At 36.0% G+C, this 25,541-nt stretch overlaps 2 protein-coding genes across 6 annotated transcripts in view; one reads left to right on the top strand and one right to left on the bottom strand.

Annotated features, from left to right (window-relative positions):
* Positions 1-666: 666 nt before the first annotated feature.
* On the bottom strand, positions 667-18,367 carry LOC123531406 (fatty acid amide hydrolase 1-like). The gene is made up of 8 exons (XM_053518156.1): positions 18,356-18,367; positions 15,894-16,019; positions 14,751-14,848; positions 11,982-12,087; positions 7,298-7,341; positions 6,648-6,687; positions 3,959-4,070; positions 667-815 (listed from the first exon to the last, which is right to left on the bottom strand). The coding sequence occupies exons 1-8, from the start codon at positions 18,365-18,367 to the stop codon at positions 667-669; spliced, it is 687 nt and encodes a 228-aa protein (XP_053374131.1).
* Positions 18,368-23,876: 5,509 nt separating this feature from the next.
* Positions 23,877-25,541, top strand: part of LOC123531219 (cytochrome P450 3A2-like) — a 55,071-nt gene continuing 53,406 nt past the window's right edge. For 2 of the 5 annotated variants that reach the window (XM_053517596.1, XM_053517597.1), the window contains exons 1-2: positions 23,877-23,983; positions 24,268-24,470. In XM_053517596.1, the coding sequence (XP_053373571.1) occupies positions 24,394-24,470 (77 nt within the window). In that variant the 5' untranslated portion in view covers positions 23,877-23,983; positions 24,268-24,393. The remainder of the gene's footprint in view (positions 23,984-24,267; positions 24,471-25,541) is intronic. The other 3 variants (XM_045312014.2, XM_053517598.1, XM_053517600.1) reach the window with 3 other exon arrangements.

Below are 25,541 nucleotides of genomic sequence, written 5' to 3'. Positions count from 1 at the left end.
TGATTACACCAAATATGTCCATGTAATCAATTAATAATCGATTACACATGTCAGTAATCGACCACCATGTCTGCTGGGGATCAAACACATGACTCTACAATCAGTAGATCTGAAATCTCCCATTGTGGATGGCCTGTGACCTCATAGAATGTTACAGAAAAAAATTGACAACTGTTCATATAGCTTTCTGAAGCAATCTAAATGTTTAGATTTTTTAAAATATACGAAACCTCATATAACAAGAGCACCGCCAATGGGTACCATCGCTTGTCTGCAAGTGCTGGACAGTATGTAAGAAAAAGAGTTAGTTCAGAATTTCTAAGTACAAAAAGGACCATAATTTTGACTAAATAAATATCAAGAATTATGGTTCTCTGCCTACTAAGTCATCTACTGATGACAAACAAGTGTGCAAAGTTTCAAAGCCGTAGCTCTTATGGATTTTGAGAAAAGGTGGACCTAAACAAAAGTTTGAGCTTTTACCAACGCCGACACCAACACTGACAATCAAGTGAAGACAATACCTCATAGACTTTTTTTCAAAAATCAGACAAGGTAAAAATGAACTAGACCTGATTTGGAAAATATAAGAGTTCCAAATTCGTGAGCCATTCAAAGTTTCAATTATTCGGGTGCCAGTCATGTTACTTGAAACCATTTAAAAAACTACCTCACCTTCTTTACATTCTTCTCTTGTCTTGTGTTACTTGGATACTCCTCTAAATTTGTGATGTCATCACTGGTTACCTTGGTGACAGGAAGAACACCAGCAGGATAGTTTACAACATTATACAACCAACAATATCCTCCACAACCTGAAACAACATAATATTTTAATCAGTTTTTACAAAAGTATCTTAACTGAACAAGAGCTGTCCTGACAGCAAGACTCGACTATTCGACAGCCTTGTCAACTGATAAAATATAAGCCAAACAAGAGCTGACACTAATGGTGACAAATGCCCCCGCAGCACCTTGACCTTTGACCTGGTGACCCCAAACTCAGTAGGGGTGGTGTACTCAATAAGTACTATCAGCATGTGAAGTTTGAAGGTCCTGGGTGAAGTGGTTCGCATGTAAAGTGCCTCCATGCAAAAAGTTAACGTTGACCCCTGTGACCTTGACCTTTGACCTGGTAACCCCAAAGTCAGTAGGGTTGGTGTACTCAAAGTACTATCAGCATGTAAAGTTTGAAGGTCCTGGGTGAAGTGGTTCGCGAGTAAAGTGCCTTCATGCAAAAAGTTAACTTTGGCCCCTGTGACCTTGACCTTTGACCTACTGACCCCACAGTCAGTAGGGTTGGTGTACTTAATAAGTACTATCAGCATGTGAAGTTTGAAGGTCCTGGGTGCAGTGGTTCGCGAGTAAAGTTTCTTCATGCAGAAAGTTAACGTTGGTCCCTGTGACCTTGACCTTTGACCTGGTGACCCCAAAGTCAGTAGGGGTGGTGTACTCAATAAGTACTATCAGCACGTGAAGTTTGAAGGTCCTGGGTGCAGTGGTTTGCGATTAAAGTGCCTACATGCAAAAAGTTAACGTTGGCCCCTGTGACCTTGACCTTTGAACTGGTGACCCCAAAGTCAGTAGGGGTGGTGCATTCAATAAGTACTATCAGCATGTGAAGTTTGAAGGTCCTGGGTGCAGTGGTTCGCGAGTAAAGTGCCTTCATGCAAAAAGTTAACGTTGTGATGAACGAACTAACTAACGAACGAACGGATGGACAGTTGAAAACTAATATGCCTCCCTTCGGGGGCATAAAAAGTAGCATAATTTTGTAAAAAAGCAAACCTGTGTAATGTAAGTCAGTTCTTCACTATAAATAAGTGTGTGAAGATTCCAAACATTCCATGGGTGATTACTGAGCTACCAGCTTACATTATTAATAACCGAACAATTAACCAAGGAAGGTTAATTACAAAAATTTAATTGAATGTGGGCAGGTCTTTTTGGTAGTTCTATTCAGATGTTAAAAAGACTGAAATTCTGACCTTTATTTTGATTTTCTGGTACTCATGGAAAGCTAACCACTTATTTTTGTAGCAAGCTACTGTAAATATAGGAACTGAATGCTATTTTTTGTGTGTTTATGCAGGTTTAACCACCTACATTGGGACCTCTTGCAAATCATCCAAGAATTGCTAGCATCATTCATGGATTTGCAATTAGTCCCAATGTGGTTTATACCCGTATAAACGCACAACAAGAGGGCCATGATGGCCCTATATTGCTCACCTGTTATCATTGCACTTCAGGACAAGAAGGTCCTCAGAAAAAATATCTAAGTCCAAAGGACAGGAAGAACAAAGGGAAGAAATTTAACCAAAAAGAAAAAAATATTCTTACAAGGTACAGATATGTCAAAAAACACCTAAAAATTGGAGGTACCATCCATGTTGTACCACAGAAAAGTGGTCTCGGTTTTTCCCTACGGCCAATAATAAAAAAAGTTACTAAAAATAAGCTATTTATAGTAATGTAAAAGGGAAGTTATTAAAAAAAACAAAAGAAGGATCTGCCAAATAAATCTGTTGACATAAATGAAATTTCAGATCAGTATCTTCATTAGTTACGGAGATATACCCATTTTAATTTGAAATAAAGGGAGGTAATTTGACATAAAATCAGTCCATAGTTAACTACCCTGATTGGCTCAGTCCAACTAATGACAATAATGAAATTTCAAATAAGTCCTATAAGTACTTACTGATATAAATCCATTTTGATTACAATCAGGGGAGGTAATCAGATATAAAATAACTCTGGAACCTCCGACTGGATCTGATTTGTTGGAATCCAAGATTTATTGTTGTTGAAGATATTTTGGAAGTTTGTATCAAATAAAACCATAAATGAAGTATCTATATGGCTGCAAAAGCCAAAATAGCCAATTTTGGACCTTTAAGGGTCCATAACTCTGGAACCCATGATGGAACTGGCCAGTTCAAGAAAGGAACCAAGATCTTGTGGTAATACAAGTTGTGTGCAAGTTTGGTTAAAATCAAATCATAAATGAAGCTGCTATTGTGCAGACAAGGTCAAAATAGCTAATTTTGGCCCTTTCAGGGGCCATAACTCTGGAACCCATTTAGGGATCTGGCCGGTTCAGAAAAGGAACCGAGATCTTATGGTGACACAAGTTTTGTGCAAGTTTGATTAAATTCAAATCATAAATGAAGCTGCTATTGTGCAGACAAGGTCAAAAATAGCTAATTCTGGCCCTTTCAGGGGCCATAACTCGGGAAACCATAATGAAATTTCGCCAGTTGAAGAAAGGAACCAAGATCTTACGGTGATACAAGTTGTGTGCAAGTTTGGTTAAAATAAAATCATAAATGAAGCTGCTATTGCGCAGACAAGGTCAAAATAGCTAATTCTGGTCCTTTCAGGGGCCTTAACTCTGGAACCCACATTGGAATCTGGCCAGTTCAAGAAAGGAACCAAGATCTTATGGTGATACAAGTTATTTGCCAGTTTGGTAAAAATCAAGTTATAAATAAAACTGCTATTGTGCAGACAAGGTCAAAATAGCTAATTTTGGCCCTTTCAGGGGCCATAACTCTGGAACCCATAATGGTATCTGGCCAGTTTAAGAAAGGAACCGAGATCTTACGGTGATACAAGTTGTGTGCAAGTCTGGTTAAAATAAAATCATAAATGAAACCACTATCGTGCAGACAAGAAATTGTTGATGCACGCACGGACGCACGGACTGACGACGGACGAAGGGTGATCACAAAAGCTCACCTTGTCACTATGTGACAGGTGAGCTAAAAATGTGTTTAATTCTTAAATAAACAAGAGTTGCTGTAGTGAGTAACTAAATAACTGTTGATGCAAAAAGGGTGAGTAAAAATATGTCTTTGGTATACCCAGAACAAATAAACGATGTATCATGAAGGTAAAGAGCATTTTAAGTATTAAATGAATGATGTTATAACAAAATGAATGAATAACTTACCTAATACATCTATCACTTTCCCACTAGGGACTGCTGCCATAGCAAATGGTGGACATATCACAGCATCAAGGTTCTTTGCTTTCCAAGCCTGTAAAAACTCTTCTTTGTATTCCTGTAATAATAATAGTAATAATAATAATAATAACAAGCAAGCAAATTCGATGAATTGGTATCTCCCGCCGAAAGGGTTTATGGTGAGGAATGGCAAAAAAATATATCCGGCAAAAAGTTAAGGATGTTACTAAGAAGCAAATAATTTCATTGGGGGAGGGGGGAATGAAATTCTACCAATTGGTTGGTTTGTTATGTACAAATCTATGGATTTTTAAACAATTAAAGGGCAATAACTCTAAAGTTAGTAAAGAGATCCGGATGAAATCGTGTGTGCTCAACCACATCATGGTGATCTAAATTCAATTTAAGTTTCATAGTTCTAGGTCAAATATATCACAAGTTGTGAAGCAGAAATTGCCAAATTTATAGTACCCTATATAGTTAACACAAGAAACTTCTAAGGGCCATAACTCTTGTGTTACTTGAGCAATCTGACTGAAACGTGATGGGCCGCATATCTTCATAGTGGTAAATATGTTTAATATGAAGTTTTATTTAAATATTCCCAACCACTTCCTAGATATGGCTCCGGCGTGGAATTTTCATTAAATCAAGGGTAATAACCCTAAGGGAAATTGACCAATCAAAAAAAACCTTGACGGGCATCATCACAGTATGTTGGTTCATGTTTATTTCAAGTTTTATGAAATTCTACCTGCTACTTACTGAGAAATGGCAGCAGATGGACGCACGCACAGACGGACAATGCCATTTCAAAACCCCCCTCCCGATTTCATCGGCGGGGGATAATAATAATAATGATAAAAATTTAGTAACTGAGTAGAAATGAGTATATTGTCATGGCCTCATAAAGAACATCAGACATACTAAATGCTTTCAAGAATGAAACAAGTGAGTCAATATAAGTGATAAAATATCTATGCAGATACATGTGTGCAGGGTATGTTGCCTTACCCTCTCCCACCCTATCCCCAATTCCCTCATCTATAACACCTTTACATATTGAACTAAAGTCTGTCACTAATTTGGACCCCAATAATTTATTCATACTGTACGTAAAATTGTCAAAATTGACATCGTAATACCAGAAGGTTATATCTCTAGCAACCTTTTCTTTTTTTAAATGTAAAATGAAGTTAAAATCAATTTTAAGTTTTCCCATAACTTGCATTGTAAAGTGATCATGACATCCATTCAAAATGCGCGTCCATACAACATCATTGGGGGTTTCCACGTTAGCAATTCTGACATTAAGTGAATACAGTCTGGAATAAAAAACTTGTCAAACTTGTAGATTTTCTGCACGGAAGGCCCAGAATTAATTTCATTTTCAAATTAAGCAGTTATATCGTTTCACTTTTTCTGAAAAGTTTTGTACTTATCGTAGCACTGATGTAAATAACAAGTAAGGTTTTATCCATTGTTTCAGCATGATAATAGTGAGCGTAGACGTGCAACATTTATCAATTCATAAGGTAGTGTCATACAAACGTATTAAGGTCGGATGATAACCTCTATTTACAGTAATACATTTGTGTACTGACAAGGCTTTGTTATATGTATAATTATAGTGACGTCGATTGGTAAACAAAGGGCCATAAGGCTGTTCGCTCACACTGTACATTTACTAAAGCATCAAAATTAACATTCTGACCAGTTTCAATTAAGTATGTCTAATTGGTCTGTAGTTTACAGCTTTTCCTTTATTTGACTCGTCCAAATTTTTTGAGTACTTCTGACATTTCTAGATTGGCAAATGATTGATGTAACAATTCTTGAATTTACCTGTGACTAGTCAATGTGCCAGTAGTCCAATGTCAACTCGTCCAAGATTTTATTGAGAGGTAATTGACCAAGTTCATAAGACGGACAAATGTGACCCTATGTTAACAACTTTTCTTATTGACGGTGACTAGTTTTGACTCAGATAACCAATATCAATATCAAGATTTAATGAGGGTAACATTCGACAAGTTCATAGATTGGCATATTTGACTCTAGATGAACAGTCAATGTTGAGACGGAGACAGCGGAACTGAGCGGATCGCGACGACAGGCGTATAAAACTCACCTTTGATGCACTGTGTCTGTGAGCTAAAAAATTCTACCTCAACGCATTTAATAATTTAAAATTTACAGTCTCGATATATTTTAATTTGAGACAACACTATGTTAAACAAATTAATAATTGCCTTTATTCTTTATAATAACATAATATCTATTTTATCAATTCCATCCCCGCGTCTTTATTTCTCATGCTCGGTTGTTCAGTGAAATCTAAAGCAGAGTGGCGGTACGTTGAAACATTTTTGCGCTATTGATGGGCATGGTAGATCTATAGATATGACCAATATCTCAAAAACCTTCCCTGAACGATGAAGGGCAATATCCCAAAACCCTTACCTGAATGATGATGGGCAATATCTCAAAACCCTTAACTGCATGATGGAAAGGCAATATCCCAAAAACCTTACCTGAATGATGAAGGGCAATATCTAAGAAATCTTACCTAAATGATGAGGGGCAATATCTCAAATACCTCACCTGAAAGATGAAGGGCAATATCTAAGAAACCTTACCTGAATGATGAAGGGCAATATCTTAAAAACCTTACCTGAATTCTTATTGCATGCTGAAACCATTCATATACAGACCTGTAATATCAAATATGCTAATTAAGTTATATTTTTAGCAGCTGAAATTACAGATATCTGACCATGTTCTTGGCACAATTTGATACTTTTGAAATGCAAGATATTGTTAAATCATTAATATTCTTTGTGGGACTTATTTTAGTTGATTTTGTGGTTGCATAAATCCATGGAAGGAAATCCCATGAAACATAAAAAAAATTTCCATTGTTTTTATCTTTAAGCTGTATTCCACAAATTCAAATCACAAAGAAATAGCCTAGTCAGTTTCGCAGTAGTTAGCAGGCTGGATAACAATGCCAGCGGTCAGGGTTCGATTCCCGGTCGCGGCTGATATCCCGACTAGTGTTCAGTGCTGGGTGATTTACTTAAATTTGTACTCTTTCCAGCAGTATCAGCCTAGACTGGATGCTGGGGAGGTAAGTTGTTCCATCCATTCCAGGTGGAGACTTTCTTCGACTACCAACGTTAAACAAGAAACTTGACTTTTAATTTTTACTTTATAGCCATTTTGGCCAAACTCACAAATTTCAGGCCAACGAAAAATTAACACTAGAAGATGCTAAATCTATATCATGCCAATGTGGTACTTTATGATAATAACTGCACTTACTTGACTTCTACTCTTGCCCTCAGAGACTCGCCAAGGACTTTATCCTGAAAATATTTAATTTGCAAGAAGTCCCAATGTGGTTTATACCTGTTTACATGCAAAATAAAGAACATTCAATCCTTATATTTTTACAATAGCTTGCTACAAAAAGGTGTTTTTCTTTTCAAGCGTATTAGATTAATTACCTGTCTTTTCAACAGCTAAATAAAACAGCCAAAAGAAGTTCCACTCACAAATTGTAATTGGCCTTCCATTAAAAAATACAGATCCTGATTTTTATTTAGAGTATCCTCACATCCAGAAAACTATCATGGTAACTTTTAGCTCTAATTTACAGTTATTTTCTAAAAGTCTCAATCTGAAAAATTTCTTGGAAAAAAGAGCTGTCAGACGACAGCAAAGCATGACTAGTCAAACAAGAGCTGTCCGTAAGACAGCTAATGCTCGACTATTTTAAGTGTTGTCCCAAAACAAGAATATTACCCTAAATGTTAAAATATCTATGGAGTTTCCATCCAGTATCTGCATTAGTTTTGGAGATAGTAACTTGCGTGCAAATCTATGACTAGAAGTGGGTCAAGGTTCTGCAAAATACATGTCAGAGTTATGGGACTTGATGCTATGAAACGTTTAAAGTTTCAATTCAATATTTGCATTAGTTTTTGAGATAATAACTTGCATGCAAAACTTAAACCAGGATTTTTTAAGTCCAAAAGGGGGCATAATTTGGCCAAAATACATGTCTAAGTTATAGGACTTGATGCTATTACCTAGTTTTATAACCCCGAAGACACATGTGAAGTTTAAAATCAATATCTGTATTAGTTTTGGATATAGTAACTTGCATGCAAAGTTTTAACTAGGGTTTTCTAAGTCCAAAAGGGGGTATAATTTACCCAAAATACATGTCAGAGTTATGGGACTTGTTCCCGTGAGGTTGGTAATTGACCTTGTTACAAAGCTATATGCCTTTAAATAACAGCTATACTTACTTCCATGCAAAACTTCAACCAAGGTGTGATGCTGACGCCGACACCAGGTTAAGTAGAATAGCTCAGACTATTGTCGAGCAAAAAAGGGGCATAATTTTGTAACAAAAGGGTCATGATGACCCTGAATCGCTCACCTGAGTAACATGAGCCATATGTTAAAAATGGCAAACTGATGCTAAAATATTAGAAAGTAGGTCAATAGGTCACACTCATGGTCACTGAAAGTCAGTTTTAAGATCGGTGTGCAAAACTGTACATGTCATCCAAATTTCAAGATTTATCTTAAACGAGAGGGTCATTGACCCTAAAGCGCTCACCTGTGTACAAGGCTTCAAGTGTGTTTGTATAAGTATAGAGATAGGTTTCTTCTATGTTTGCCTATATTATATACATGTCACACAAACTTTTGAACCTAGGGCAATAATTTGAACAATTATGGTAGACATTACAAATCTGATATCACATGCCAAATATCAAGGCTCTAGCTATTACTGATTCAGAGAAGAAGCGTGGCCACGCCCCCTGGCAGCCATGTTTTTTGACGAATCGGAATAATTTGAAAAATCTTGGTAGAGGGTCACACAAGGACCATTTGTGCAAAATTATTTTAAAATCGGGCCAGCAGTTTCACATAAAAAAGATTTTTGAAGTTTCCACTATATACATATAGGGAAAAGTGACCATGCCCTCTGGCAGCCTTGTGTTTTGAACGTTTTTTGACAAATCAAAATAATTTGAACAATCTTGGTAGAGGGTCACACAAGGGCCATTTGTGTAAAATTATTCTAAAATCAGGCAAGCAGTTTCACATAAAAAAGATTTTTAAATTTTCCACTATATACATATAGGGAAAAGTGACCACGCCCTCTGATGGCCATATCTTTTTGATGAACCAAAATAATTTGAAATATCTTGGTAGAGGGTCACACAAGGACCATTTGTGTAAAATTATTCTAAAATCGGGCAAGCAGTATCACACAAATGGAAGATCGGGAAACCGAATGCGTTAGCCTCGTTAAATAAAGATGTAACTTACTTACTTACTTACTTACACAAGACGATTTTTAAATTTTTCACTATATACATATAGGAAAAAGTGACCACGCCCTCTGGCGGCCATGTTTTTTGACGAATCAAAATAATTTAAACAATCTTGGTAGAGGGTCACACAAGGACCATTTGTGTAAAACTATTCTAAAATCATTCAAGCAATTTCATACAAGAAGATTTTTAAAGTTTCCACTATATACAAGTACATATTGAGAAAAGTGACCATGCCCTCTACTGCCATGTTTTTGACAAATCAGCATTATTTGAACAATCTTGGTAGAGGGTGACATAAGGACCATTTGTGTGAAATTATTTCAAAATTGGACCATCTGTTTAGGAGATGTTGTTTGAAGTTTTTTCTATTTTTTGCTCTGGCAGCCCCTATGTGCAACCAAGCAAAACCATTTGAACAACTTTGGCAGAGGACCACCCAAGGAACATCATGGCCAAGTTTCATTTAAATCCATTCAGTGGTTTTGGAAGAGATGTCGTTTAAACACAAATGTTGTTGATGGACGACTTGACGCACAGACACACACATGGACGACGGACACAGCGTGACCACAATACCTCACCATGAGAACTTTGTGCTCAGGTGAGCTAAAAACAAGAAAGTAGGTCAATAGGTCAAGGTCACAGTCAAGTAACCCCTAATCGCTTGGAGTCATCAGGTAACTATGATGTAACAGTCTAGGAAATATGATCTGATAATTTTCAAAGTATTTATTCCTATATAACTCATATAACAAGTGACCCCAGGGCGGGGCCTCTTTTCACCCCTGGGGCATAATTTGAACAATCTTGTTAGAGATCCACTAGGCAATGTTACATACCAAATATCAAAGACCTAGGCCTTGAACTTTCAGACAAGAAGTTTTTTTCCCTATATAAGTCTATGTTAAATTCGGGACCCCCAGGGCAGGGCTTCTTTTCACCCCAGGGGCATAATTTGAACAATTTTGGTAGAGGACCAAAAGGCAATGCAACATAACAAATATCAAAAGCCGAAGCCATGCAGTTTAGTTTCAGGCAAGAAGAATTTTAAAGTTTTTTCCTATATAAGTCTATGTAAAACTTGAGACCCCTTGGGCAGGGCCTCTTTTCACCCCAGGGTTATAATCTGAACAATTTTTGTAGAGGACTACAAGGCAATGCTACATACCAAATATCAAAGGCCTAGGTCCTGTGGTTTTAGATAAGAAGATTTTTAAAGTTTTTTCCTATATAAGTCTATGTAAAACTTGTGACCCCCGGGGCGGGGCCTCTTTTCATCCCAGGGGCAAAATTTGAATAATCTTCATAGAGGACCATTAGATGATGTTACATGCCAAATATCAAGGTTCTACGCCTTGCGGTTTTGGACAAGAAGATTTTTAAAGTTTTTCCCTTTGGTTGCAATGGCAACCAGAGTTCTGCATGGAATTCAATTCTTTGAATAATTTTGAAAGGGGGCCACCCAAGGATCATTCCTGTGAAATTTGGTGTAATTCTGCCTAGTGGTTTTCAAGAAGATTTTTTTAAGAAAATGTTGACGGACGGATGACAGACATTGAGCGGTCACAAAACTCACCATGAGCCTTTGGCTCAGGTTATCTAAAAATGGAATACAGAGTTATGAACAACAACGCATGGGTGAATCCAATAGCTCTACCTATTCTTCTAATAGTCAAGCTAAAAAATGCCATCTTGTTCATGTTCAGAAAAATGGCCACCTTTGATATTTTTGCACCAATTTTGTTAATACAAATATACATTTTTTTTTTCTATACAACACATACGTACTGTAAATGTAGATATAAAGAGGATGTTTGTTTCCATGTAAGATCAAAATCATTTCACCCAGTGAACACCATAAGCAATATTTTCACAAGTGGCATAGCCATAAGTGAAAATGTAAAATATGGTGTTCACAAGTGAAATATATTTCGATCTTACCTGGTATATATGTAAAAGAAACAAATTTTCTTTTTATTTTCTGATTTTCAATGGTTTTAAACGCATTATATCCATTTCACCCACGCAACATCACAAGCATTGTGCCTTGACGTCACAATATCTATGTTAAAAAATGTGAAATAGTTCTATTAAATTTCCAGATTTCTTTCACATTGTGTAACGAAAGTGTCTATTTTTATGTTCGTATAGGTATTTATAAACATCAGTATCTTACTGAAATACATTTTGCGAAGGATTTCCTGTTATTTATAATTCATATTCTTTTGCATCTGAGTGTAGTTCTGTACCAGTGAAAAATATTAAATAAATGATATCTTCACTACTTTTAGACAGTGAAAATATTAATTTTATTTCACTGATATATCCAAGTAGTTCACTGAAAAGCATAATATGAATACACACTTACACTTAAAATAATACATATTTTTTATTTGGGCTAATTAGAGAAAATTATCACCATTTATGTACGTATAACTTCAAGATGCCTGCTGGAATTATGTCAACAATGACTTCAATAATGACTTCACATGATATTTCAATGTCAGTATGGAAAAACATCAACGTTTCAGATTTCACTACATCTTAACATAATGTTTAAAGACTGCTATGTAACAGAATCAATAGTTATAATGACCCAGATTTCCCTTACTTAACATCTAATGTCACAAATGGATTTGTGTCCTTACCTTAGAAGCCGCTTGGATTGCCCACGCCAAAACCCACCGCATCCATTTAGGTAACTTTGATGGTAACAAGAGCTTTTTAAGTGTAGGTTCTTCAATATCATTGTTACTAAAATACAAAATACTTCTAGTCAGATCTGTGTTTCATTTCATTTTGAAGGTCAAACAAGGGGAGAATTTTTTTCAAGTCAAAATAAAACATAGAGTACATGTACATATGGAACTTGTTTTAGTTTATACTAATTTGTTTTACTCGATGTGATGAAGCTAACTTTGACACTCTCTCTCGAGTCCGCTTCTGGAAACATACTGTCATAGAGTAGTGTACCATTGGGCGAACCAAACCTGATTGAGTGACGAACATTCACTAGACAGCTCCTTAACTTGATTTGAAGTGTGTATTATGCATATGATTAAATTGTGTGAAGATCATAGTTTTAGTACAAAAGCACTAAGACATTCTCAAAGTGCAAAGAATAATATTGCAATAAGTCAGAACTATGGACTTGACAGATTCCTGACGTTACAATGTTTTGCTTGTGATCTTTACAATCTGTTTTGAAGTTCACTGCAATACCTTCCTTAGCTTCAAAGAACTTTTTAAGAAATCAACAAATTTTGCAATATTTTCTAAGTAAAAAGGGAAAATAATTTTGTCAAAATAACAGACAGTGTTATTGAAGCTGATATGTAAACTAACAACATGTCCTTAAAGGTTTGTGTGAAGTTTCCATCAAATGCATGGACAGGTTTTAGAAATATTAAATGTTAATTTTTTGCCATTTTCAAAGTTAAAAAAGGGCAATAATTCTGTCAAAACAAAAGTCAGCTTTATGGGACCTGAAATGTGAATTGGACTTACAACCTTTTCAACCAATGAACACTTCCACTTGTTTCAAGGATGTTCAAAGAAAACATCATTTTTGTCAAATCTTCCAAGTCAAAAATGGGAACAATTTCATCAAAATTATAAGACAGATCTATAGAACTTAGTCTATAAACTTTCATTATGATCTCAAATGTTTGTGTGAAATTTAAATCAAATGCATGAATTGATTTCAGAAATACTGAAAGAAAATGTTAATGTTAGGAAATTTTCCAGTTGGAAAGGGCAGATAATTTTGTCAAAACCGAAGTTAGAGTAATGGGACCTGGTATGTGAACTTGTCTTACTATCCTAAAAGTATATTGGAAGTTTCAGTATCTGTACTGGTTCCCTAGAAGGGATGGGACAGGAAGGACTGAACAGGAACAGATGGGACAGGACAGAGTGATTCCTATATTTATCCAGTTTTCACTATAATACATATCTGACTCACTGTATTAATTAATAAACAAGAAAAAATTGTTTTACAGGTAATTCTAATATGGCTCGATTTGACTCAGTAAAACAAAAAAGATGGTTACGCTAACAATATTCTGTGATAAAAAAAACAGCTGACACGCAGACCAGTAAGAGAGTATTATAACCTCAATTACGCATAACGTCCAGTTCATTACTACTCGGATAAATGAAGACAAGCTTAATTTTTATCAAAATCTTTCAATAAGCATGTAAAATGAACATTATCAAGGCCTCCTTTTACTTTATCATCGAATTAAACAGGGTTCATCATTGTGATGCTTGGAAATTTAACAATACCCTCGTGGTTCAATTCCTGCGCATCTGTGTTCTCAACCGTGATAATTCAGGAGGCAAACCATTCAAGTGCCTTGATTATTTGATAAATAAAACCTTATGACTTGCTGTATTACAATGAACATAGAAACAATATCATTTTAGAAATAAGTATGTATTTGACTTTGTAGTGTTAATGAAAATGAAGATAAATATTCGACATGAACAAAATAATTTTTAGAGATTGAGTTTTGATTTGTGGTGAAATAGGCAATAAACACTAAAGCAATTACATTTAAAAGATTAGTATTTCACTTGTGGTTTAAATAAAAAAGAAACCAATTAATTGTTTTAGATATTTGACTTGCAGACACCAAAATGAACATTGGTGTCAATAAAAATGGAACCAATTACATATTTGCAGTGCTGTAACTACGTTGAGGCACACCAAGGCAGCTGCCTAATTGTTTTTTTTTTTGTTGTTTTTTGTTTGGCAAAGTGCATTTTGTATACCGGTACATAAAAAGTTGTACATTTCAACCTGATTTGCTGCAACTGTTTTGTTTCAAATAGTTTACCATTGCACAATTTTGTTTTTAGTAGGTATTCTTTTTCACCTGATTTGCTTAAGATTGCTTTGTCGAAAATGGCATTAACCTTTAGCCGCTGGCGGCAAAGTATATTGCTTTGGAACCAGTGGACAGATCACTGCAATCGAGCAGCTGATCTTGGTCTGCACTGTTCGCTATTCAATCAGTAAATTTTCAGTGAACACCCCTTTGAATAGTAAGTGGTACTGCCCATATTTAGTGATGGATCAGTTCATTTTAGAAATTTAGCAGGGTAAAGGTTAAAATACAAGTTCTCTTGTAGAAGATCTCCAATCCACTGCCTTAACTCTTGCCAAAGTTCTTTATGCTTCTAGGTCATGGCATTGAAACATACTCAATGTAACTTTTAATAAGTATCTATGGAAAAATGTTTAAAAGTAATACTGACTTGGTTATTAAAGTTTGCACCTAAATTCATATGTACCCAACCCACTTCCCCAAAAAAAGTCTGCCTTTGTGTTTTTTCATATCTGATTAAAGCACTTACTTGATTTGAAAACTTAAAAAGGAACATAACAACAAGACATGGAAACATGCAATTACGTTTTAGAGATAAATATTTTACCACCATCACCCTGCACACTTCTAATGTAAAGATTTGGTATCATATAGGTCACTCTAGGTGGCACAAACTCAACAACCTGAAATAAAGGTAACATAGAATATCACATAAACATGTTCAAAAAATATTTTAAGGTAGTGGACCAGTAATGACAATCGGCAAATTAAGCATTGTCCGTATGCCATTTCTGCATTGTCCATATGCCATTTTTGTATTGTCCGTATGCCATTTCTGCATCGTCTGTATGCCATTTCTGCATTGTTCGTATGCCATTTCTGCATTGTCCGTATGCCATCTCTGCATTGTCCGTATGCCATTTCTGCATTGTCCGTATGCCATTTTTGTATTGTCCGTATGCCATTTCTGCATTGTCCGTATGCCATTTTTGTATTGTCCGTATGCCATTTCTGCATTGTCCATATGCCATTTTTGTATTGTCAGTATGCCATTTCTGCATTGTCCGTATGCCATTTTTGTATTGTCCGTATGCCATTTCTGCATTGTCCATATGCCATTTCTGCATTGTTCGTATTTTACGGAAAGCCATTAGTGTGATCAGCAACATTTATGTCCAAAGAATCAAAATCACCTTTATTAATTATGTATTAATATTATTATTATACTGAACAACACCTATTTTACATGCACTGACCTCCAAATTTTAGCTAAAAATGATCTTTTTTTTTAAAATTGAAGTTTTGTCATATAATGAACATTTGCGCATGACTTTTGTTTCTAAACTATCTTAAAAATGCCAAATCAAGAAGAAAAACATGCCCAAGTTGGGAATCACACCTGTGTAGCTGCTGCAAAAAAAAACAGTTTCCTGTGGTCTTGACCAGTACACCACAAAGGAATACGTACTTTATGGGCATTAAATATAAAGCCTTATAATTAAAGTAGTTTACCTCCTATACCCCTTTACAAATGCATTTTAATTTTGAATGGAAACATTAGTAAAGACAACTTATTCTTACATGTTTCCACAACTTATAATCTGTTGGTAACAAAGTTTCAAAGCTTTCTTAAGAAATAAAGCAATAATTTTCAGATATCTTAAAAAATTCTCTTTTTTTTTTTGTTGTTGTACCAGTTGGAGGTTAGTGCCTTTAAAAACAACTTACTGTATGTCCCATAAACTCTAGAGCTTTCTTTGCCAACAAAACTGCCCTCTGACAGGCCGGTACAGACTGTATATACCCATCATGAGTATAGAATCCAATTGTCAGGGGATCTTTGCTTTTATATATCTGCAAAACATATAGCAATAAAAACATTACAAATACATGTATGTAACATACAAGACAAATTTATTGTTAAGATAAAAGTATTTATTACACAAACAGAGTTGTGTTTTGACTAACAGAAAATCATGACAGACAGAGCACCATTATTTCTTTTGCCACTAACCATTTGAGCCGCGCCATGAGAAAACCAACATAGTGCGTTTGCGACCAGCATAGATCCAGACCAGCTTGCGCATCCGCGCAGTCTGGTCAGGATCCATGCTGTTCGCTTTCAAAGCCTATTGCAATTAGAGAAACCGTTAGCGAACAACATGGATCCTGACCAGACTGCGCAGATGCGCAGGCTGGTCTGGATCCATGCTGGTCGCAAACGCACTATGTTGGTTTTCTCATGGCGCGGCTCAAATTTTAAAGGCCGTTCCTAACAGTGTTCCTTAATTATTTCATGTTTCATATTTTGGTTATATGTTTCAAGATGTCTATGTATATTTAGATATATTTTCATGATGTAGACAACTATACATAAACTCCTATAGGGTATCAGTGTAAGGGAGTGTTTCAGTCTATACTACTGTAAACGCACATATTTTCGCGGGGTCAAAATTTCACGAATTTGAAATTTTGAGTATGTTCGTGAGGTTTTATATTCATGAAATTGTAAAAATGGTATCTTGCTTGCATTAGAATTATACTAATGGTGAATATTTACGCGAGAATTAATTTTCGCGAGATGTAGGGCCTCGGGAATATAGCAAAAATTAAACCCTCACAAAAATTTCTGCTTTTACAGTAATTCATTTTAGCTCAACTGTGATGATTAAGCTTGAAGCATATTTGAACAACTCTTAGACTAGAGTTCGCTTCCTGTAAAAACCAGTGCTGGTGTCATATGAGAAGTCATTGTCATGACCCTAATGGGGCTCGAACCCACAACCCTGGGTTGAGCAGCCGACACCTTAACCACTAGACAACCGCTCCCCTCCTGGGGTGGTTAAAAAGTTTAAAACATCATTTATGCATGTCCTAACATATATTTGATGCCTCTTAAATACTTCCGTAATCCTAGCCTATTCTCGTAGGGTTGTCTAGAAATACAGAACTTCCGTAATCCTAGACTCGGAGGCTAGGATTACGGTACCGTAATCCTAGCCACTGCCTATATATAATAAGGCATTTAAAACGTTCGGTCGAGCTCTGAGCATTGTATTTCTGTGCATCAAATGTGTTCTCTGGAACACATTAAATTTTATTTACATACTGTACATATATATGTTCTTTTAAAAAGACGTTTTAGGCAGGCCTACACTAGATCTACTTGTAGATACTCTACTCTTTTTTTCTGGGAAAATCCAAATTTGGGAGCGGGCTGAGCACACAAATGCCCCTCTGCAGTCCTTGAGACGACGATGATTTGCTGTATAGGTCCCTACAGACTGTCCAGGACTGTGCACAGAGAAACCAACTATAGGGCCTATATTGTCACAAAAAGGCTTCGGCCACCAGGTTCCAATAACTCGTGTGGTACTCTCGGGACCCCTGTTTAGCGTTAGACGGCACAGGCAACGATGATAGACACCTCCGCGGGACACATCGAGTGGCACGGATGTATTGACCAAATACAAGATCTAGATCTACTAGTACATCAGCGCTTCACCAGACGCGGCATGCAGAGAAGACCCCATGCAACATTGGGTGCAAGAGGGGAGGGACATCAACACCAGCGACGAAAGACCAGTCCGCAGTATGCGACGACAAACCACTCTTTAAGGCGAGCTTGCCACCTTACCTTCTATATTGTCTCCCTGTCTCGGGTCTCGGTCGTTTATGGTTACAATGGCCTTGACAGTGACCTAAGCTTCAAAATTATTTGGATATTTGACATAATTATGCTCTACGGAAATTGCGCAGTGGTCAGCTTTCTTCACCATTTGGCTTCAAAAATTATCTTTAACGGCATACCTGGTGACATGCCGGGGGTCCATACTCTTATATGGTTATACTGTGCCTGAAAGGGCGGATGGAGCTTTGTTAAGCATAAACATTGACTGACCGATAAATAGTGTCGGGAAACAGAGTCTGATTTTTGTTTCAAAAGATAAACGTTATTACTGTGGTAACTACTTTGGGAAAATGTACTTTATTTGAACACTTAACAGGTATTTCTGAGATAATGTATATAATCTACATACTGGCGCGTGTATTTAAACATAGATACCATATGTTAATACACTAAATAAAATGGTTTTATTTGTCAACAAGGAGTACTTTATTGAGTTTAAAGACATTTCAAAATTTCAGAACTATCGATTCGTGGAAATATGATTTTATATTCATTTTACTCTTTCTCCCATTTTAAAACGAGTCACAATATAATTAAAATATCCTAAAAGTTGTATGTTCTGGCAGTTTGCGAATTTTGGACACACATGCCAATATATGGATCTTTTAAAAATGGCTTGAAACATTAAAATGATGGCAAGGCTGGATTTTGTTGAAATCTTGAAACGTCGTTAACAAGAGTTCGCAATGTCCAAAAAGAACTGTCGGTAATCATTTAAGATACTGACAAAAATATCATGAACTGGTGGGTTAGCAGTTTTGTTCAGTATACATGAAAAAAAATGAATTTTCACAATTTTACAAGAAAACGCAAGTTTTGGCCCATTTTTGCATTTTTTTGAGAAATAGAATTAAGTAAGGTTCTTCTAATGACACGGTATTTTGTATCTTACAGTAAGAAAGTCAAATAGCTTATGCATTAAAAACGAGAAATCTCTTGAGTATCATAACATATAAACCTATATCACAAATTCATACATAATTACCTGATTGTTATTATAAATATAATTACAAGTATCCTGAATCTGTTGTTTTTATTTAATATAAGCTATACAAGGGAGATAACACAGTAGCTTTTTTATGAACTTATTTCCCTTGAATTAATGAAAAAGAGAAATATGATGCCATTAGCACCAAACCTGTGATTATCAGGTGGCATATACGTCAGGATGAAAGGGAATACCTTTCTTTCCCTTTTTCTCAAAATAAATGACTCTGACATCTGTTGATAACATTGATACATTATTATACGAAGATAAACAAAGACCATCCCATCAGTTCAGAACTTGTAGTGTGCAAAAAGCGGTTCATGCAGACCTTTATCTTACAAAAAGAATAAACAATTAGATTTCAAACATATTATACGTACACTAGTAGATTGCATTATTAAGTGAATGAATTTTCATCAAGTATACGAAATTCATCGCATAGGTTAGAAATACCTTTTAAAGGTCCAATACTAAGGAAAGTGAACATTTTAATTTCTTTTAAAAAGCACAGAAACTATTTCATTTTATTGGAAAATGAAAGTTGGTATGTAGAAATTCGAAATAAATCGCAGTATATGTACAATTATTTTTCTATGAAGTATGAAGAAAGTTAAAAAGACCTGGGGGGTCATTCTGTCGATTCATTGAAATTTCAACATAATACACATACATTTCTTTGAGTTCCAAAGACCTTCTGAAAATTTTGACCTGCCAATCTTCATTATTTAGTGTCTTGCAGAAGTCTATGCACTGGCTATGAAAAAAAATGCCAACTCACTTTCCCTTAGTAATGGACCTTTAACAGCTAAGCACAGAAAATGTTGTATCTAAAATGTGATTGACGATGAATTTCATTTTTAAATTGAATGTCTGTTGAAGAACGATTTCAGAAAACAATTAATTTCGTTTTATCAGTGCAGAACTATACATGTACTGACAAAAAGTGGCCGACTATCAATTAAAAAAAAAAATCTATCGACACCTTTTGAAACGTATAACTAATTCTATTCTATCACCATGTACCCTCAAGCAATGATTTAGCACAAACAACATGAGAGAGGATACCAGTGTTTTTTTCGGAGTTAAGAGGTCACTGGTTTAAAATTTTCGCTCATTACGTCCTTTACAATAAAAATATAAATATATATATAAATATACATGTATATAGACATTTTTTATATGTCCGCCCTAATGATTATGATATGAAACCGGTAGGTAGACAAACATATATAGAGAGGAAACCCATTGGATGTTTTTCTTTTTTATTTATTACATACTTGTCCAGGAGTAACTTTCAATATTTTCTAAAATAAAAAGGGGATAATGTCTGGCCAGATTTACTCACAAGAGCTGATTCATTTTCTAAAGACTTTTGGCTTTGGAACGGCAAGAGTATGCCCAATTTTCTTATCAAGGTTTTTACATTCGGCCACAAATTATCATTTGCTAAAATACAATGAAGTCAATGTCCTGTCTCAGAACCGACGTACCATGTCAGTGACAGCGTGCCGTATTCATGATGTGAGCCATGACTCCTTAATTGAGCAGGATCTGATGTAACTGAAAATGGGTATCGGTAACGCTAATGTAAAGGATATAGGCACAGCACCACGCACTATCAGATGTGAATGTATGAATTGCTCTGTATAGGAACATTATTGTAGAGGATTCAGACACAGCCGCGCACACTCTCAACAGATACAGATGTCATGATGAATTGCTCTGTATAGGAACATTAATGTAGAGGATTCAGACACAGCCGCGCACACTCTCAACAGATACAGATGTCATGATGAATTGCTCTGTATAGGAACATTAATGTAGAGCATTCAGACACAGCCGCGCACACTCTCAACAGATACAGATGTCATGATGAATTGCTCTGTATAGGAACATTAATGTAGAGCATTCAGACACAGCCGCGCACACTCTCAACAGATACAGATGTCATGATGAATTGCTCTGTATAGGAACATTAATGTAGAGGATTCAGACACAGCCGCGCACACTCTCAACAGATACAGATGTCATGATGAATTGCTCTGTATAGGAACATTAATGTAGAGGATTTAGACACAGCCGCGCACACTCTCAACAGATACAGATGTATGACTTACTCTGTATAGGAATATTAATGTAGAGGATTCAGACACAACAGCACACACTCTCAACAGATACGAATGTTTGACATGCGCTGTGTAGGAACATAAATGTAGAGGATTCAGTCACAGCAGCACGCACTCTCAACAGATACGAATGTTTGACATGCGCTGTGTAGGAACATTAATGTAGAGGATTCGGACACAGCATCACACACTCTCAACAGATACAGATGTATGACTTACTCTTACATAAATGTAGAGGATTCAGACATAGCAGCACGCACTCTCGATAGATACAGATGTATGATTTGCTCCGTATAGGAACATAAATATAGAGGATTCAGACATAGCAGCACGCACTCTCAACAGATACAGATGTATGACATGTTCAGTATAGGAACATTAATGTAGAGGATTCAGACACAGCATCACACACTTTCAACAGATACAGGATGTATGACTTGCTCCGTGCGGAAATATTAATGTAGAGGATTCAGACACAGCAGCACGCACTCTCGACAGATACAGATGTATGACATGTTCAGTATAGGAACATTAATGTAGAGGATTCAGACACAGCATCACACACTCTCAACAGATACAGGATGTATGACTTGCTCCGTGTGGAAACATTAATGTAGAGGATTCAGACACAGCACTGAGCACATTGTGACTTGCTCTGTATATGAAACGTCCATGTAGATGATTCAGGCACGCCTGCACATTGCCTCTACAAAGAAAATTATCCACGGATGATATATATGCAGGTCTGTAAGGTATTTAAGTAAATAAGTATGTCACTGGCACCAGATCAGAAATTGTATACCGTACTCCTGATATAGGCGAGTTACTGCTGAGCATAGTTACATAAGGATGCGCATAGAAACACTGAATCTGTAACACTGTTGATACTCGTGCAATCACAATGATGCTCGTGTAATCACATTCCCGCTTGAAGCACGACGTTCGAAGCTAGTGTTGTGCGGAAGAAAAGACGAAACTGAGATATCAGTCTCGGAAAAAGAAACTAGAAAAGCTATTCGACACAAATATGATAAAGCGTCATAATATGTATTAAGTTAACAAAATTGTCAATTTTTGACCTCATTTTTGTTGATTTTATACTTTTTTTTCGTAATATTTTATGATAATAGGGCCAAATCATAAATTATAAAACAAATATATCACACATGTGATGTTCTATCATATTTGCGTCGAATAGCATTTTTTTTCGAGAACATTTATTATTGTGTCATATTGAGCAAAAACACGATTTAACCTGCCTCAGTTTCGTCTTTTCGTGCAACACCAGCAGTCGCAGAACCCATTTTAAGCGTATTCCCAGCGGAAATTGGATTGCACGTTTAGCACATGACAAGTCGGATTAAAGGGGAGTTATGGACAATTTTCAAGTAAAAATCCAGCTGAAATAGATATGTGTGTAAAAAGGGTGGAGGAAATTATAGCTTTTAACCCAATATACCACACTCTTCCTGTTACCAGTACGAAAAGATAACTTTCCAAATAAGACTTTTCTAATTTTGACTTGGGCAGTCTTTTAAAGAAAAGTCAAACTGCACGCAGAAGTTGCTTCCCTTCAACTTAGAAATCCCTATACCTATAGGTAAGGGAGATCACTGCGTAGAAGACTGAAGAAAAGAACTATTATTTTATTAGTCCGATTTCTTTATGTATAAAGCATCAACTTCAAATGCTTATGCGGTATCATTGTTAATTTAATTGCACAGCAACCGGAAATTGCTTTAATAAAAACATTCACCAAAACACACTATGCGCAGTAAGATATGCGTATAGGCCTAATGCCACTGTAACTTTAGGAACTAACATAATATTATAATAACAGTTTATATATATGAGCCACGCCATGACAAAACCAACATAGTGGCTTTGCGACCAGCATGGATCCAAACCAGCCTGCGCATCCGCGCAGTCTGGTCAGGATCCATGCTGTTCGCTAACGGTTTCTCTAATTGCTATAGGCTTTGAAACCGAACAGCATGGATCCTGACCAGGCTGCGCGGATGCGCAGGCTAGTCTGGATTCATGCTGGTCGCAAAGCCACTATGTTGGTTTTCTCATGGCGTGGTTCAATTATACCTTATCAATAGTATCATCACCATATAAGCATTTTGAATCAAAATTGATGATTTTAATCTTGGGTTCTGGATGATGAATGACCTATCTGGAATTTGACTTGGTTAAAAGTACTGTCATTTTTCGAACATTATTTGTGCCTATAGATGCATATATGCTTTCATTGTATTTGTAGTTTTTTGGGATTCTTATTCAATAATGCTTTTTTATGGATGGAACACGTTAACACGTTAATTCATGAATTTCATGGATGGATTCTATGACCACCGTCAGATATTTATTATGGCACGAACACGCTTAATATAGCTGGTGGGACCCCCCCCCCGCCCCCCCCAGTGCTGAAATCGTCGCCCCTGTGGTCGTCTTATTCAAACTTCCAAGGGTTACAACACACACTAGGACCAATTTTGAATGTTTCTTGAAGAATATTTGAAAGTGCTGCATAAATATCAAAAGAAAAGTGGCGGTCATGTTTGACGCAAGAAAAATATTTTCAGTCAAACAAACACAGTATAAAATTAGATAAAAATTGAGACCCCATTGTAGGGGTGATGTAGGCCCCTATGACTTAAGTTTTCGTGACAAATTCTGTAAATTATATGAAAATGCTAGCATCTTTATGACATATTCATGTGATTTCAGCTAACTACTGCAAAGAAAATACGGAAATTATTTGTACAGAACAAAAACAAAATCCTTAGAATTATATGAATCACCTTTTTTTTCGCGCCATATTTTATATTTTAACTAAATTATTCCCCTTTGATATCTTAATAGGGTTGCTTCCCTTTATTTATGTTACTCCGTTTGCTCATAATAATTAACATTCCAAGCATCGTATAAAATCTTGAGTTGTGTTTTATGAGAAAGTCTGTGTTGTGTAAAAATAATTAGCGCCTCCATACATTAGACGTGAAAGTGGGTAATTACCTCCCTTTCTAAACTGATAACGATATCACTTAAAGGTTTTGGGGTGGTCTGGGTATAGTAACCGCTATATATAGACGTCTAGACCACTCCAAATATGGCCAAAACATTTATGTGATGTATCAAAGGGGTACATCACATAAATGTTTTGGCCATATTTGGGGTGGTCTGGGGCATAGCTGATAGTAATCCATATAGACATCTATATATAGCAGTTACTATACCCAGACCACCCCAAAACCTTTATGTGATGTACCCCTTTGGATTTAATCTTATCAGGCTTTGTCAACATTTATTTACATTTCGTCAGTTTTGAATTACTGTAGGTATAAATGGGATATTAATTGATTGCAGGCATATTAATTATAATTAGTTTCACTTTAGAAGATATACTACTGTAGGAACATGGACATTTTTGGATTAACCTTTACCTTTTGGACAATTGTGAAAACTGTCTTCATACTTTGGCTGTTTTCAGTGATGTAAGTAACTTGAGGACGTATGCTAGAATTTGGTGCGAAAATTTTCCCAATAACAGAATTTCTTCAAACTTTGGATATTGAAGGACAATCATCTAAGAAACAAAAAAATGCAATAAAAATCATAGGTCACCGGTATTGAAAAAGAGTTATCTGCCCTTGAAAACGACATTTCCCCCAAATGTCGTTTTCAAGGGCAGATAACTCTTTTTCGAATCCGGTGACCTATGATTTTTATTGCATTTTTTTGTTTCTTAGATGATTGTCCTTCAATATCCAAAGTTTAAAGAAATTCTGTTATTGGGAAAATTTTCGCCCATCTCATATACAGGTAATTCTAGCGTACGCCTTTAATTGCAAAGTTAATTAATGTTTACTACAATAGATTCTAGGTCATATGTATATAGCACATTGTTAAAACTTTTTTAAAAAGTGATTGTGGGTGGCAGGCTATGCTATTCACCTCTCCCTTCCCCTCCTGGGCTCCCCTTCCCTAACTTTTGACAAAATCCCTTCTAAGCCCAGATGGCTGTACTGGTAAGGACTTTATACAACAATGTCTTAATAGAGATTAGTGAGGGATGAAGTTTCAAGGTCGGGGTGGGTGATGGATGTCCACAAATGCAGGGGAAACGGGTTGGTTTGGCTAGATGCCACCCCATTCTCAACCCAGCTTTGAAATGGCTCTTACACAAGTTGGATAAAATTTGTGTCAGATTTTATTATTTCCTGGTTTCTGTCTACACATGAGCCAAATCTATAAATTTGACCTATGATGTCAGTACACATGAAGAGGAAATAGACAATAATTCCAAATAAATCTATTTCCACCATTTAATGACTACATCTTGTGCTTTTCCAAAACTAATTCTCATCAAATATTAGAAAAATGAGCGTTGCATAGGGAATTATCAAAGAAAATACCCAGCAGCAAATGTTCCAAGAAAACCAATTAATCCTTAGTTTTCCTAAGTGAACTTGTCCATCTTCTAATTTGGACAGAACCATTAACTGTTAAGTTAGTTCAGCACATTTGGATCAAAATTATTTCTACAATGTAGAATTTGATTAAAC

This window comes from Mercenaria mercenaria, chromosome 11 (genome assembly GCF_021730395.1).
Source record: "Mercenaria mercenaria strain notata chromosome 11, MADL_Memer_1, whole genome shotgun sequence".
NCBI classification, from domain to species: Eukaryota; Metazoa; Mollusca; class Bivalvia; order Venerida; family Veneridae; genus Mercenaria; species Mercenaria mercenaria.
Note: the sequence above shows the minus strand (reverse complement) of the source record. Positions and strands in the feature narration are given on the sequence as shown.